This window comes from Giraffa tippelskirchi, chromosome 3 (assembly GCF_054371585.1).
Source record: "Giraffa tippelskirchi isolate mGirTip1 chromosome 3, T2T-mGirTip1v1.2.pri, whole genome shotgun sequence".
NCBI classification, from domain to species: Eukaryota; Metazoa; Chordata; class Mammalia; order Artiodactyla; family Giraffidae; genus Giraffa; species Giraffa tippelskirchi.
This window is the reverse complement of record NC_137277.1, coordinates 23,421,777-23,435,610: the sequence shown is the minus strand read 5'-3', so window position 1 is coordinate 23,435,610 and position 13,834 is coordinate 23,421,777. Positions and strand designations below refer to the sequence as shown.

Below are 13,834 nucleotides of genomic sequence, written 5' to 3'. Positions count from 1 at the left end.
CCTTTTTGTGCCTCTGTTTCCTCACCTGTTTGTCTCCAGTATTATTGTGAGGGTTGCATGAGTTATTATCTGTAAGGCACTTAAAAAGGTGCCTGGCAGGTAGTAGGTGTTAAAGGGTTAGTTATCACCATTGTCATCATCACCATCATTGTCATTGTTCCATACCAGATATAAATGCAAGTGCTGGCAACACAGAGATGAATGGAGCTCAGACCCTGCTCTGAAGGAATCCTGCCCAGTGAAGGCATCACTTCTCCATGGTCTGGGCTATGTCCAAGGAATCCACATGGAAGGACCCAACCCAGCCCTGGGTGCAGGGCTGGGACCAGAGTCAGGGAGTTCCTGAAAGACACTAGGAATTTAGCCAGCCAGAGAAGGGAGAATGAGCATTCCAGGCAGAGGGAACAGCATGTGCAAAAGCAGGGTGGCCTGAGCTAGTGTGAATTCTTCCAGAGAACTGTGGGCCATCCGGAAGCTTCCTGTAGATTTCCAGAAGCTTCCTGCAGCCTTCTGGGTTCTCAGAGCACTTTCAGGTACTTTCAAACTTGAGTTCAAGGCTGGCTTTTTAGGGCTCCTTCTGGTCAGTCTGGCTTCAGGGACTGCACCTTTTAATAATAGCTAACATTTATTATACACTAATGTGTTGTCCTAAATGCTCTACATACAGTATTTCTTTTTTGCTTTTTTAAAAATTGAGATGTATTGACCTATTAGTTTCAAGTTTACAAAATGATGATTCAATATTTGTATAGACTGTGAAATGATCAGTGCGATAAGTCTAGTTAACATCCAACACCATACATAGAAAACTTTTTCTATGATGAAGCCTTTTAAGATCTACTCTCTTAGCATCTTTGAAACATACAATACAGTATTATTAGCTATAGTCACCACGATGTACATCTCCATGACTTATTTATTCATTTTACAATTGGAAGTTTATACCTTTTGACCATCTTTGCCCATTTCAGTCACCTCCCCATCCCTTTTCCTCTGGCAGCCAACAATCTGTTGTCTATAAGCCTAGGTTATTTTTTTTTCTAATTCCACATATAAGTGAGATCATACAGTATTTGTCTTTCTCTACCTGACTTATTTCACTTAGCATAGTGCCCTCAGGGTCCATCCATGTTGTTTCAAATGGCAAGGTTTCCTCCTTTTTTATTGTTGAATAATATTCCTTTGTATATATATACTACATTTTCTTTATCCATTCATCCATTGATGGACACTTATGTTGGTTCCATGTCTTAGCTATGGTAAATAAGGCTGCAACAAACAGGGACGTGCATATATGTTTTCATTTCCTTCAGATAAATACCCAGAAGTGAATTTCATGGATCATACGGTAATTCTATTTTTAATTTTTTGAGAAGCCTCCATACTGTTTCCCATAATGGCTGCACCAATTTACATTCCCACCAACACCGCACAAGGGTTCCCTTTTTGCCACATCCTTGCCAACATTTGTTATTTCTTGTCGTTTTGATAATGGCCACACGGTATTTTATTTTAATCCTCAGCACAGTTCTCAAAGTAGATACTCATATATCATGCCCATTTTAAAGATAAGTAAGTAGACTCAGAGAGATAATTTACCTGAGGTGAACTGGAGCCCGAAGTAACTGACTCCAGATCTTGCATTTCTCCTTCATCGTCTCTCACTCTTTTTTCTTCTGTCTCTTCCTTGTTTCTGTTCTGTACTGCTGATTTGAGTTAATCATATGCCTGATTATGATGAATAATAACTGAAGTTCATGGCCCAAGGTCATAATCAACTTTGCAAGTCTCCTTGTTTCCTCCCTTCATTCCAAAGCCCACTCTGCCCAGCCTCCAATAATTACCCCCCTAATAGGTTAATGTGTGTCTTTTTAATCCACCGTTTACATGCTAATTTCAAGTATAAAGATATAGTGAGCTTAGCTCATTGCTTTTTGTAATTTCTGTGCTGTTAGGACTTATTTCTCCCATCTTAAATTTTCTGTCTACTGCGTTTTCATTTTATTTGCTTTTCTGGGTGTTTCCAACCTTTGTATGGGTTGATTTTATTTTCCTGATATAAAACTTACACAATTTATAAAACCCATACTTATGTTGATTGATACAATTGCAAAAAGCCTGTAGTCATGTTTAATTTTTTATTATCAGTTTCTAAAGTTTATCAGTATCCCCGTCTTCCTTCCACCACATCTAAGAGTCAAGTACGTTAGTCTATTTTCACCTGTCACTGGTTTCTCCCTATGAATTTGAAGTTCACATTGTCGTGGGTATACCTGGTGTCTGTTTGTGTATGTATGTGTACATCATTGCTTAGTTTGATAACAATTGACTTTTCTACACTATTATCCATCCTTACTTCTTAGAACTTCCTGTTCTGTCCTGGATTCATTTCTTTACTTGCTCATGCACTCAGATAAGAGAATATTCATGTAGCAAACTTTCTGATGTGTTAGAATAGCTTTATTTCACACTCAAATGTAAATGAGAGTTTAGCAAGATACACAATTCTAGATTCAAAATCCCTTAAATTTTAGTTCAGAAGCACATCAAAAATATTACTTTCATGTCTTCTTGTATCTGTTGCTGCCGAAAGTTATAGTTAAAACTGATACTTGTTCACAGGCAAGCAATGTTGTTGTTTTTGAGAAAACTTTTAGGGTTTTATCATCAAGATTCTCGAATTTTACAAAATATATTTGAGGGGGATTTTTATTTTCTATTCTGTTTGGCATGTATGAGAAAACCCTTGCCTGCCTGACCCTCAGGGAACCTCCCGACACCTCATTGTAGGCACTTGCCTTATCTGGGGTTGGGGGCACCAACCCTGTTCTTAGTGCGGAGCCCAGGCTGGGATGGGATTCACGCAGCTACAGCCGCAGGGGCTGGCCTTCTCCCTGCAGCGGAACTCACTGGCACTAGATGGCGCTGCTGCTCCCTCTCCTAGTTTGCAATAGGGCGTGCGCTGTGGTGATGGCAAAGGGACTGTGTGTAGTGAAACACAGGCAGAGAGAAGCTCTCTGAGCCGGGCATCTCTCTGTACTCGGACCCTCTCCCACTCCAGGCTGTGTTTCCTTTCCACACTGGGTCCCAACTTTCCCATCAGGTGCCTGAGTGGGTCCTCTGAACCGAGCAGTTTGGGAGCCCTTGTCTCCCTGTCTTCCCTCAGCTCCTTCCCATGCTGATTCCATCACTTCCTTTTGTCTCCCCTGCAGTCAGACTGGTTCTTCAGCGACAGCGAGGACAAGGGAGAGAGAGTGAGTGACGCAGGGGGGCCGTGGTGTGGGGTCAGGTTGGTGGTGGGCCCTCATCCCAGGTGGGTGGGGTGGGCAGCAAGTCTGAAGTGGGAGAAGGCTCCTGCCCTTGGGACGTCCCGGTCTGATGGAGGAAGCAAAGGCCCTCTCCTCAGGAGCCTCCAGTCTGATGGGAGACATAGTCCTCGCTCTCATGAACCCCAAGTCTGAGGGGGAAATAGAGTCCGTTCCCTAAGGATTCTGAGTCCAGTAGCAAAGGCAGACCATGCCCTCCAATCTTATGAGGATAGAGGGCTTAGGAGGGTCCAGTCTGATGGAGGAGACACGGATCCCACCCTCAGCCGAGGGAGCAGCTCGGTCTTTAGGGTTCAGCCAAGGTGCTGGGGAAGGCAGGGACATGTAGGACCTGCCCTGGAGTCCCTGACTGATGAGGGGGACACTCCCTGCGCTGGTGAGCCCCAGTCTGATGGAGGAGACCTGCGCCCCGTCTTCGGGGTTCCCCGTTCCGAGGGGTCTGCAGTCACCCATCTGAGGCTATGGGGCCTGACCCTCCTCCCATTTGCAGACCCCTGTGGATGACAAGGAGCCTCAGTCAGTGCCAAACATCGAGTACCTCCTGCCTAACATTGGCAGGACAGTGCCGCCTGGAGAGCCAGGCTCAGGTGAGAGCACGGGCCCAGGAAGGGGTGGAGAGGCCGTGGGATCTGCATTCCTGAGGGTCCCAGATGCCTGGCCAGGCGCCCAGCTGCCCTGCTCCTGCCCCACGGGGCCCCTCCCTGCCCCCACCACTGGGCTGGGCTGTGGCGGGGGCTTCCACCTCCTTGGCTGCCCTGGGCTGGGTAGGAGCTTTGTTTTCACCAGTTTCTTTCCTGAGCTTTTTGTTTCTCGAGGGCTGTGTCCTGGGCACGTGCCTCTTTTTAATTTTTCTTCCTTTTCTCCTTACACCCCTCCTCCCCTCTTCCTTCTTCTCCCTGTGCTCTCCCCCCACCCCCTGGATCCTGCTCTTCTCTTCTCCTCCCTTCCCTCCTCCAGCGGACCTGTTGGAGATTTAAAGGGTACAGTGTGGCATTGCGACCTCGGTCACTAACAGTGGCGGGTGATTATAAGAAGGCTGGGCAGGCACGGGGTGGGGGGCAGGCAGAGCCGTCCAGGGCGGTGAGGACCTTTCCCTGACAGTCCAGCTCCCCATGCTTGCTAACAGCGTACCAGCCTCCCATCTGAAAGCCCCTTCTCAGGAGGAAGGAGGCACTTGCTAGAGCCAAGTCGGGTCCCCTTGCCAGGAAGCCTGGGCACCACATGGCTGCTCCCCCCCCCCCACTCTATGGCTTTCTCTCTGTGCTGAGCTCGGCCACTTCTGATTACCTGGGTGGAGGAGGCTTGGCTCGTAGTGGGACCTAGCATCTCCAGACTTCAGTGATACCACTCCAGAAGCCTCTGTACATCTATAGCTCCTGCCTCAGCAGCCTCTGAGGGCTGGCTCTTCCTGCTCCCGAAATCGGAGCCCCTGGTCACTCAGCCCCTAAGTCCTGCTCCCAGGCCTCTGGCTGTCATAGCAGAGGAGTCCAGGGATGAGAGGGTAGCCAGTCCCTTCTTGGCTCTAGCCACTAACTCCTCCCACTCTGTGCGTGACACCCCCCCACCTCCTTGTGTCTCTGACAGAGGCATACCACAGCACTCCTCGTTGCAAGAGGCAGGCTAGGGAGGGGGCCAGAGGACATGGGGGTGGGGATGGCAGAGGGGAGCCCCCCGTCTCTTCTAATCACCTGCTGCCACTCTCCTGCCCGTGTGTGTCGCTGTGTGGTCAGCCCATCTGCTCTTCTCACTGTGTGCAGGGGAGGGCTGGGGAGGAGGCATCTAACTTGCTTGCTGGAGAGTGTGGATTAACTGCATCTGCCCCCCTTCAGACCCCCAGAGATCCTTGGGTGGGCCTGCTCCCTCCCCAGTCCTGGGGACAGCACTGCAAGACTTATTTCTGGGTCCTTCCCCACCCCAGTGTTAATAAGGGAGTGGAACCCACATTCCTTCATAACTCTGATAATAAACAGGGGCTTTGCCCCTGAGGACAGCCTGACCTCTGGTCTGGAGGTAGACCCTTTCCAGGCTGTAATCACCAGCCCTCTCTACCTCCTGCCCCGCTTGTTTCCTGTCTGCCCCATACCCCACTGTTCACATGGTCCCTCTGCCCTCTCATGTCTCTGAAGTTGGGGGGAGAGGGTAGGTATAGAGCCCCCACCTCTCTGTGCACGGTGTGGTCTCCATTTCTCCAGAGCGTCTGTGATTTGCTGTCTTTTGTTGTTGTGGTTTCTGTGAATCTGATGTTTGGCATTTTCTCTCTAGTGCTTCAGAGTAACAGGGACAGGAGGGGAGGGGAGAGGCCAAAGAAAAGTCGGCCTTGCCCTTAACCCTGGGCAAATGCAGGTCCAGTGGCCTGATGTCACTTCCTGCCTCAAAAGGAAGTGGTGATTGACATCCTTCTCTGCTCCATCCTTATCCCCCAGGAAATGACATCAGAAGTCCACCACACTCCCAGGAGCTGGGGAGAGCTCAGGTTTCTGAACTCCCTGGTTTCTGAAGCCTTTGAGGAGAGGGAATTGTGTTCGCAAGAATCAGCCTTCTCTTGCCCAATCCAACTTTCATTGTTCTTTTGTTTCTTACCAACAGATTCCACCACCTGTAGTTCAGCCAAGTCTAAGGTAAGTGCCATGGTGATTCTGAAAGTTATATCCCTGTACAAGCCAGCCGTTTTGCTTTTTGGTCACAACAATTAGGGGAGTTGTGATTGGAGCCTTGAAGAAGATTGTTAGTCACTGGGAGGGAAGGTGGGAAACACCTGAGTGTCCAAGGTAAGCTGAGGTCGCTCACCTTGGCAGTGCTTGGGGAGATAACTGATGAAGTAGAGGCTCTGGCTTGGGAGTTTGGTGGCCCGAGGCAGTGTTGCCTACTGGTTAGGAGCCCAGACAGTCCTGGGCCCGCGTCCTGGCTCCACCACTTAGTAGCTTTGGGACATTAGGTAAGTTATTTAACTTCTTTAAGACCCTCAGCTTCCTCACACGATTTATGAGGATAATATTTATCCTCATAAATGGGGTTAACAACAACTATGAGTGATATAATGATTGTTTTTAAGGTCTTTGCAGAGCCCAAAGCACATGAAGGAAGGGAAATGTTAAAGATAAGAACAGAAATCAATGAAATGGAAAACAACAAAGCCTAAGCTGGTTCTCTGAACCAGGTCTCATAGGCAGCTAGTCGCCTGTTCCAGAGCCTGCTCAGTAGGGCAAGGATGCTTGCCCCAGATGAGCCCTGCCTGACTGTTAGGTTAGAGCTTGAAGGCCAGGGGTGTGTCTTAATCAGCTCTGGCTGCCATAACAAAATACCACCTGCTGGGTGGCTTAAAAACAGAAATTTATTTTCTCACAGTTCTGGAGACTAGAAGTCCAAGATCAAGGTGTTAGCATGGTCAGTTTCTGGTGAGAACTGTCTTCCTGGCTTGTAGATGGCTGCCCTCTCACCGTGTGCTCATATGGCAAAGAGAAAGTGAACAGGTGTGTGTGTGAGACAAAGAGCAAGCTCTCTGGTTTCTCTGCTTATAAGGGCACTAATGCAGCCATAAGGGCCCCACCTTCATGACCTCATATAAACCTAATTACCTCCCAAATGCCCCAAGTACCATCACACTGGGGGCTTAGGGCTTCAACACATGAATTTGGTGGGGGGAACAGTTCTGTCCATAGTAGTGGGTGAAATCAGCTAAATGTTGGCTGGTCGAACTGGGCTTATTTGTTTCTGGATCTCTAAGCACTGGCTGAGTCCCAGCAAAATCAGTGTGCCTGACACCAAGCACATTATGTTATCTAATCATTATATTCATTATATATTAACATATATATATATATATACATATATTATATATTCATTATTTATAACATATATTCATTAGTTCATTATATGTCAGATGAAAGCCCGGAAGGAAGGAAGGCTGCTCTAGTCTGGTGCAGAAGTCCACTGTAACCTCTCCATAGAGCCTCTGCTTGCACACCTCTGGTGACAGGGAGCTCACTCCATCACAAGACTGCTATGGCAGGGAGCAAATTAATTATAGTGACCTGTATCTAGTTCCTTGTCACCTCCACCCCTTGCTCATGCCAGACCCCTGGTTTCCTGTAGCCTCTTGTGGACTGACCCTTCAACTTTTATGTGAACCTGCTGACCTCTGTATTCCCTAGAAGTGACCATTCTGACCTCACTGCTTCTGTAACTCACCAGGATGAGAGTGTAATTTGATCAGATGAGCTCAGTGGTCTCTCAAGTCTCCCAGAAAGCACAGGCCAGGAAAGAAGGCCAGGAAAGAGGCCACCATGTGCCTCACGCTGGTTGTAGCAGTGCTGCACCTCACACAGCTTCAGATAGTGCCTTCTAGAGTCACCTATGTGGGCAGCCGCGGCCCGGGAGCCACAGGCCTATGAATCCTGTATCCCTGACAGACTCCAGTTTTTTCAGAGCTAACTGATATGAGAGACGGCGGCGGTCATGGGAGGCAGCGTTGTGTCTCCATCCCCTGCAGGCAGACCTTGTTTTCTTACACTTTCCTTTGTGCTTTACAGCTACTACACTTTTTTTTTTTTTAAACAAATTGAACGTTTGTGGCAACACTATATTGAGCAAGTCTATTGACACCATTTTTCCAACAATATTTGCTCACTTCGTGTCTCTGTTCACACTTGGATAATTCTTGTGCTGTTTCAAACTTTTTCATGATAATTATATTCGTTATGGTGTTCTGTGATCAGTGATCTTTGATGTTACTTTTCCAAAAAGATTACGACTCCCTGAAGGCACAGGTAATGTTTAGTGTTTTTCAGCAATGAAGTATTTTTAAATTAAGGTATGTACACTTTTTTAGACATAGTGCTAGTACACACTTAATAGACTGCTGTGTGAACATAACTTTCATATGCTTTGGGAAACCGACAAATTCATATGACTCGCTTTATTGCGGTATTTGCCTTATTGCTGTAGTCTGGAACTGAGCCTGCAGTATCTCTGAGGTATGCCTGTTACACTGTGGCTGCAACAGGAGGTGGCCTGTGAGAAGGGGTGGCAGAGCAGGTCATTCATTCCAGCCCAGCAGGGGACCAGTCCCAGCATCTGCTTCTACTGAGCTTCTTACCTTCGTTCACCTATTTGTTTAATCACTTAACATTTCTCGAGTGCCTGTTATGTGACAAGGACTGTACTAGGAGTCATGGATGCAAATACGAGCCATGTGACCTTGCTCTCAAAGGACTCAGGGTTTGATACAAATGATGTGGAAACAAAGCTATTCTGATGTGACAAAGAGCTGCTGTATGTGTATTTTCAAAGGTCTATGGAACAGGTAGAGAAGGGATTTCCCAGCTCAGCCAAAGGGAGAGCTGGGTGGGAGGCTGCTGTACAGAAGATGCTGTGTTTGCACTGTACCTAGTAGGCGGAGCAAGAGTTCATCCCATAAATGGGGGTGGGGGGGTGCGACTAAGAGCTGCCAGTGTTAAAGTGCAAGGCCTATCAAGGGAAGGGTCTGCATCGCCTGAGTGATGGCTGTGTTCAACTGGGGTCAGGGCAGAGGATCCCCAGGCAGGTTGTGAGGGCCCTGTGTCTGTGCTTTATCCTCATGGGGGTCTCATCCTGCAGAGGCCAGAGGCAGTCAGGTTGTTGCCTTGCCTTAGAAGGACTGACTGCTCTTGAGGAGGAGGGGCTGGGATGAGGCAAGGGTGGAGGCAGGGAGTCCTATTTGGAGAGGGCAGAAAAGTCTAGAAAAGGCAGAGTGAGAGTCTGAACACAGGATAATGGGGATGAACCACTTTGGGAGTCATTTCCAGAGAATCTAGAGGAAGGAGGGGAGAGGGCGGAGTCAGAGTCACCTGAGGTGAGGACGTGAATGTTGGCAGTCTAGGGCAGGGGTAGGGAATGTAATGTGGCTCCAGGTAGGTGAGTTTCAGGTGCTGGCAGACCCCTTGGTAGAGACAAATTTGCAGTTGGAAGAGGAGTTCTGGATGGAGCTCGAGAAATAAAGAATTTGGTGTTGGAGAGGGAGACCTCGGGGGCAGGATATTCCCAGGGAGAGAGAAGAAAAAAGGGGCTGGGAACAGATCCCTGAGAACATGGCTTCTAAAGGAGTAAGAAGAGGAAAACGAACCTCCCAGGAGACAGAGGAGAGGCCAGAAAGGCAGGATTAAAAACCAGGTGGAGGAGGCAGTGATGGGCAGCTTGGGCTCTGCTAGGGGATCATGGAAGGCCAGGACCAAAAAACACCCACGGGCCCAGCAGTGAGAACAGTGGCAGAAAGCTGCCCACGTTGCAGCTGTAAATCACAATTTGGGAGTGGCTTCAATCCAAACCATCGGATTGTGCAGGATTCTTAAGCCACTTTTGGCAGCAGAACTGGTGGTTGGATTGATGTGGAGTTGGGGATTGTGGAGGTGGAGAGCTGGTGAAAAAAAAAAGTGAAGATGTTAGTCACTCAGTCCTGTCTGACTCTTTGCGACCCCATGGACTGTAGCCCTCTGTCCGTGGAATTCTCCAGGCAAGAATACTGGAATGGCTGCCATTCCCTTCTCCAGGTGATCTTCCTGACCCAGGGATCCAACCCGGGTCTCCTGCATTGCAGGCAGATTCTTTACCATCTGAGCCACCAGCGGGGTGCTGGTGGGACCACAGAGATGCTTAGGGTGCGGTGGGAAGGGACATAACTTGGGTGGGTTGCCACAGAGAGGCTGTTCCTACTGAGTAGGTAGAAAGGCAGGTTTCCTGGTGAGACTGAGTGAAGAGGAAGTGAGGGAAGAGTTGTGATCAGAGAAAGGTGCAGGCTCTGGTATCATAACCCAGGATAGTATACATGAAATAGGTTCAAACCGTCAAGTGTCATTTTACTGTTTAGAGTCTGGTATTAGTAGAGCTGGAGTCTAAAACGATTTATGCGACACTGGATGTGGAGAATGGAATGAAAGTTGGGGCGAGGTGAGAAACCAGCCCCCAGCTCGCAGGAAAAAGCTAGGAGTCTGGATTAAGACCAGAGGAGGCGCCAAGGAGGCTTCAGAATTGAGGGGGCGGGAGTGGTAGTCTCTAGAGCGGATCTGGTTGGGACAGCCGTCCGGGGCGGGGAACAGCGGACGGTGCCGGTGGGGGTGCTGGGCTTGGCTTGGCCCTGTCGAGATTAGGTGCTGTGGTGTGGGGGGTGTAGGGGCTGGAGCTTGGAGGGCGCCTCCGGCACACTGACCTGTCTCCCGCACAGGGCTCATGGGCCCCCAAGAAGGAGCCGTACACCCGGGAGATGCTGGCGATCTCCTTCATCTCGGCGGTCAACCGCAAGCGGAAGAAGCGGCGGGAGGCGCGGGGACTGGGCAGCAGCACAGACGACGACTCGGAGCAGGAAGCGCACAAACCTGAGGCGGGGGCGCCGGCGCCGGGGGCCCAGGACCGGCCGGAGGGGCAGCGGCCGGGAGCCGCCGCCCCCGAGGCCCCCGGACGCCTCAGCCCCCCGGCGGCGCCGGAGGAGCGGCCGGCCGCGGACACGCGCTCGATCGTCTCGGGCTACTCCACCCTGTCCACCATGGACCGCAGCGTGTGCTCGGGCGCCGGGGGCCGGCGGGCGGGCGCGGGGGACGAGGCGGACGACGAGCGCAGCGAGCTGAGCCACGTGGAGACGGACACGGAGGGCGGCGCGGGGCCCGGGGGGCGCCCGGCGCGCCGGCCCTCGTTCAGCTCGCACCACTTGATGCCCGGCGACACCCTGGCGCGGCGCCGCCTGGCTCGGAGCCGCGCGGACGGCGAGGGCGCGGGCGCGGCCGCCGGGCTGCCGGGCTCGGCCTCGTCTAGCAGCCAGGAGTCGCTGCGCCCCCCGGCGGCCGTGGCGGCGGCGGCGGCGGCGCTGGGCTCGCGGCCCTCGCGCCTCGAGGCGCTGCGGCTGCGCCTCCGCGGCACCGCCGACGACATGCTGGCCGTGCGGCTGCGGCGGCCGCTGTCCCCCGAGACGCGGCGGCGCCGGAGCAGCTGGCGCCGCCACACAGTGGTGGTGCAGAGCCCGCTGACCGACCTCAACTTCAACGAGTGGAAGGAGCTGGGAGGCGGGGGTCCCCCGGAGTCCGCGGGCCCGCGGGCGCACAGCGACAACAAGGACTCGGGCCTCAGCAGCCTGGAGTCCACCAAGGCGCGGGCCCCGTCGACCGTCGCCTCTCTGCCGCCCGCGCCCGGGGACCCGGGGGCCCCGCAGAGCCAGCCCCCGCGCCGCTCGGCCGCCTCCCGCCTCCATCAGTGTCTGTGACACCGCCCGTGCCGGTCAACCCCCCCGGAGCACCTTGGTTTCCCAGGAGTCGTCTCTGCCTGCACCCCGTCTCCGGTAGCCCATGGGAGCATCCGGGTGCAAGCAGGGGGCGCTGAGGCCGCGTCTCTGGTTTGTGCGCTGGAATTGGTCGGGAGTGGCTAGAGGAGAAGCCGGAGCTGGACACGGAGTGTGAGTGGAAGGCAGGGGCTCCGAGGCTAAGGAGACCGAGAAGGGTTAGGCAACTGGGGCTCCGTGCAGGGCTGTGAGGGTCTCTGTCCCCTGGATAAGTGTGCCCTTCTGGGCCCTTGTGTCTGCACTTAAGGACCCTTATCGGCCCATGGGGTGTGGATAGGGAGCCCCTAAGGCTCAGATTAAGGAGACACTGGGTGATGCTGGCTCCTCACGCCTTTCCTTTGTCCTCCCCGCCCCGCATTAGCTCCTGGATGCCTGCTAAGGTGGGGTGTGTGTGTATGTATGTTGGGGGAGAGGAGGTAGGGTGATAGTGTCCCTGGGGGGAGGGGGGTGGTGTGTGCAAGTGTGTGTCCTCACTGTCCAAGTGTTTCCAGTAGCAACTTCTGCCGCTCCTGCCCCTTTCCTCCTCCTGCCCCCATCAGGGCTCCCTGTCTTCCCTGCACATGGGGATCCTGCTCCCCTGCTGCTTGTCAGAGCCAGAAGAGGGGTTGGGGCCCCTCAGAGGCAGGACTGACACTTACCAGGGTTACTCCCCACACCAACCTTTTTCCAATCTTTACATTACGACCATGGGGAGCTGCCCGTGCCCCAGACCGTCTGGGGAGGGTCCAGAGTCCCCCCTGCTAGAACTCTTGCCCCTCTTTTTGTTCTTCCAGCTGTGCCTGCTCCTTCCACAGCTCAGGCACACAGGCCCCACCTTCTTCCCTTTAAGAGGGAGGGTAGAAAGCATCCCTGGTGTCTGAGTGTCTGTCTCTCTCACTCTCTCACACACACACAGACAGACGGATGGGATCTGCGCTGGGCTGCTCCTTCAGGAAGGGCAGGACCCAGCCCCCTCTTCTCCCCACAGTTGTAAATAGATCTCAGATCACAGGCCTCTCCACCCACGTCCTCACTCATCCCAGGGAAGCCCAGGGGGTTGTGAACCCACTGCCACGTCTATCGGTCCTCTTGTTTTATGCAAAGATTTGCTGTAAAGTAGATTTCTTGATGCTCCCTCCCTCATCCTTTATTGTAAATATTGTCTCTAAATGTGTAACATATTATAAAGAATTTATAAGGATTTTTAAAGATGTTTTGCTCATTTAAAAAAGTGTTGTAACAGTGTTGGATAAGCCTTTGCCCGACGTCCGCATGTCTCCTTTCACTGTGTCCTTGACACACCTCTCTAGGCGACAACTAAGATTTCCTGCTTCTGAAAAGTCCTGTCTGAACAGTATAGTCTATATCTTGGAAATAAATGGCCTTCCTTGAGGCATGAGTCAGCTGTCTCACTTGTTTGGAAGGGAGAAGAGGAACAGAGTGGGGCTGGGAGGGGTTAAAAGTGAGGTACCTGGCCCATGGAGCAGGGGCAGTGGGGCTGGGCCAGGTGGAGACAAACCTCTGCTTCCTGGTAGCTTGGAGGTGTCCTGGGAGACTGGCTTGAGCAATGACTTGGGCACAGAAGATAAGATAGAAGGGTACTGACCCTCATCGCTGCAGAAGATTTTCACGCACCTGCTCTCTTTTCCTGGAGAGACCAGGAAGTGCACAGGCACCTTCCTTCTCAGGTCAGTCTGAACCTTCAGAATGGTCCAGAGGTGCTGGCCAGCAGAGAGGAGGCTTTGGGAAAGCCCGGGGTCCCTCCTGGCCAGCTGTCATCATAGGCATTCCGGATCCAGACAATAAAGACAGTGTGGATTTTGCCCTTTACAACCTGGGATGGGCTTTCTTCCATGTCATGTCTCTATAGTTGCTCCTGCCAGCTTCAGGCTGTCTCTGATGACACTAGTAGCCATCTGTAGGAAAAACAGATGACAGTCAACAAAGAGAACCTAGGGAGGAGCCTTGGAACTGGGAAGAGCTTAGTGGCTCACTGAAATCTGCTTCCTTCCTCCACCTCTGTCCCAGAGGTTGTTTTTGATTGGCACATGAGCTAAGAGCTAGTGTTATTGTGGACTCACACCAGCCCCCAAGGGCTTTATATGTCCTTAATTAATCCTCCAAAACTCTTTGGAGCTATGGTCACAACATTGTTGTCTCCATTTTTATATGTGAGGAAATTTTAGGCACAGAGAGATGACATACTTGTCCAGGGTCACACAGCTAATAA

The 13,834-nt window shown here is 51.7% G+C and overlaps 1 protein-coding gene across 8 annotated transcripts in view; it reads left to right on the top strand.

Annotated features, from left to right (window-relative positions):
- Positions 1–12,994, top strand: part of ARHGAP23 (Rho GTPase activating protein 23) — an 82,943-nt gene extending 69,949 nt beyond the window's left edge. For all 8 annotated transcript variants that reach the window (XM_081582318.1, XM_081582317.1, XM_081582316.1 and 5 more), the window contains 4 exons: positions 3,213–3,254; positions 3,817–3,913; positions 5,913–5,944; positions 10,522–12,994. In XM_081582318.1, coding sequence (XP_081438444.1) covers positions 3,213–3,254; positions 3,817–3,913; positions 5,913–5,944; positions 10,522–11,550 — 1,200 coding nt within the window. In that variant the 3' untranslated portion in view covers positions 11,551–12,994. The remainder of the gene's footprint in view (positions 1–3,212; positions 3,255–3,816; positions 3,914–5,912; positions 5,945–10,521) is intronic.
- Positions 12,995–13,834: the final 840 nt, after the last annotated feature.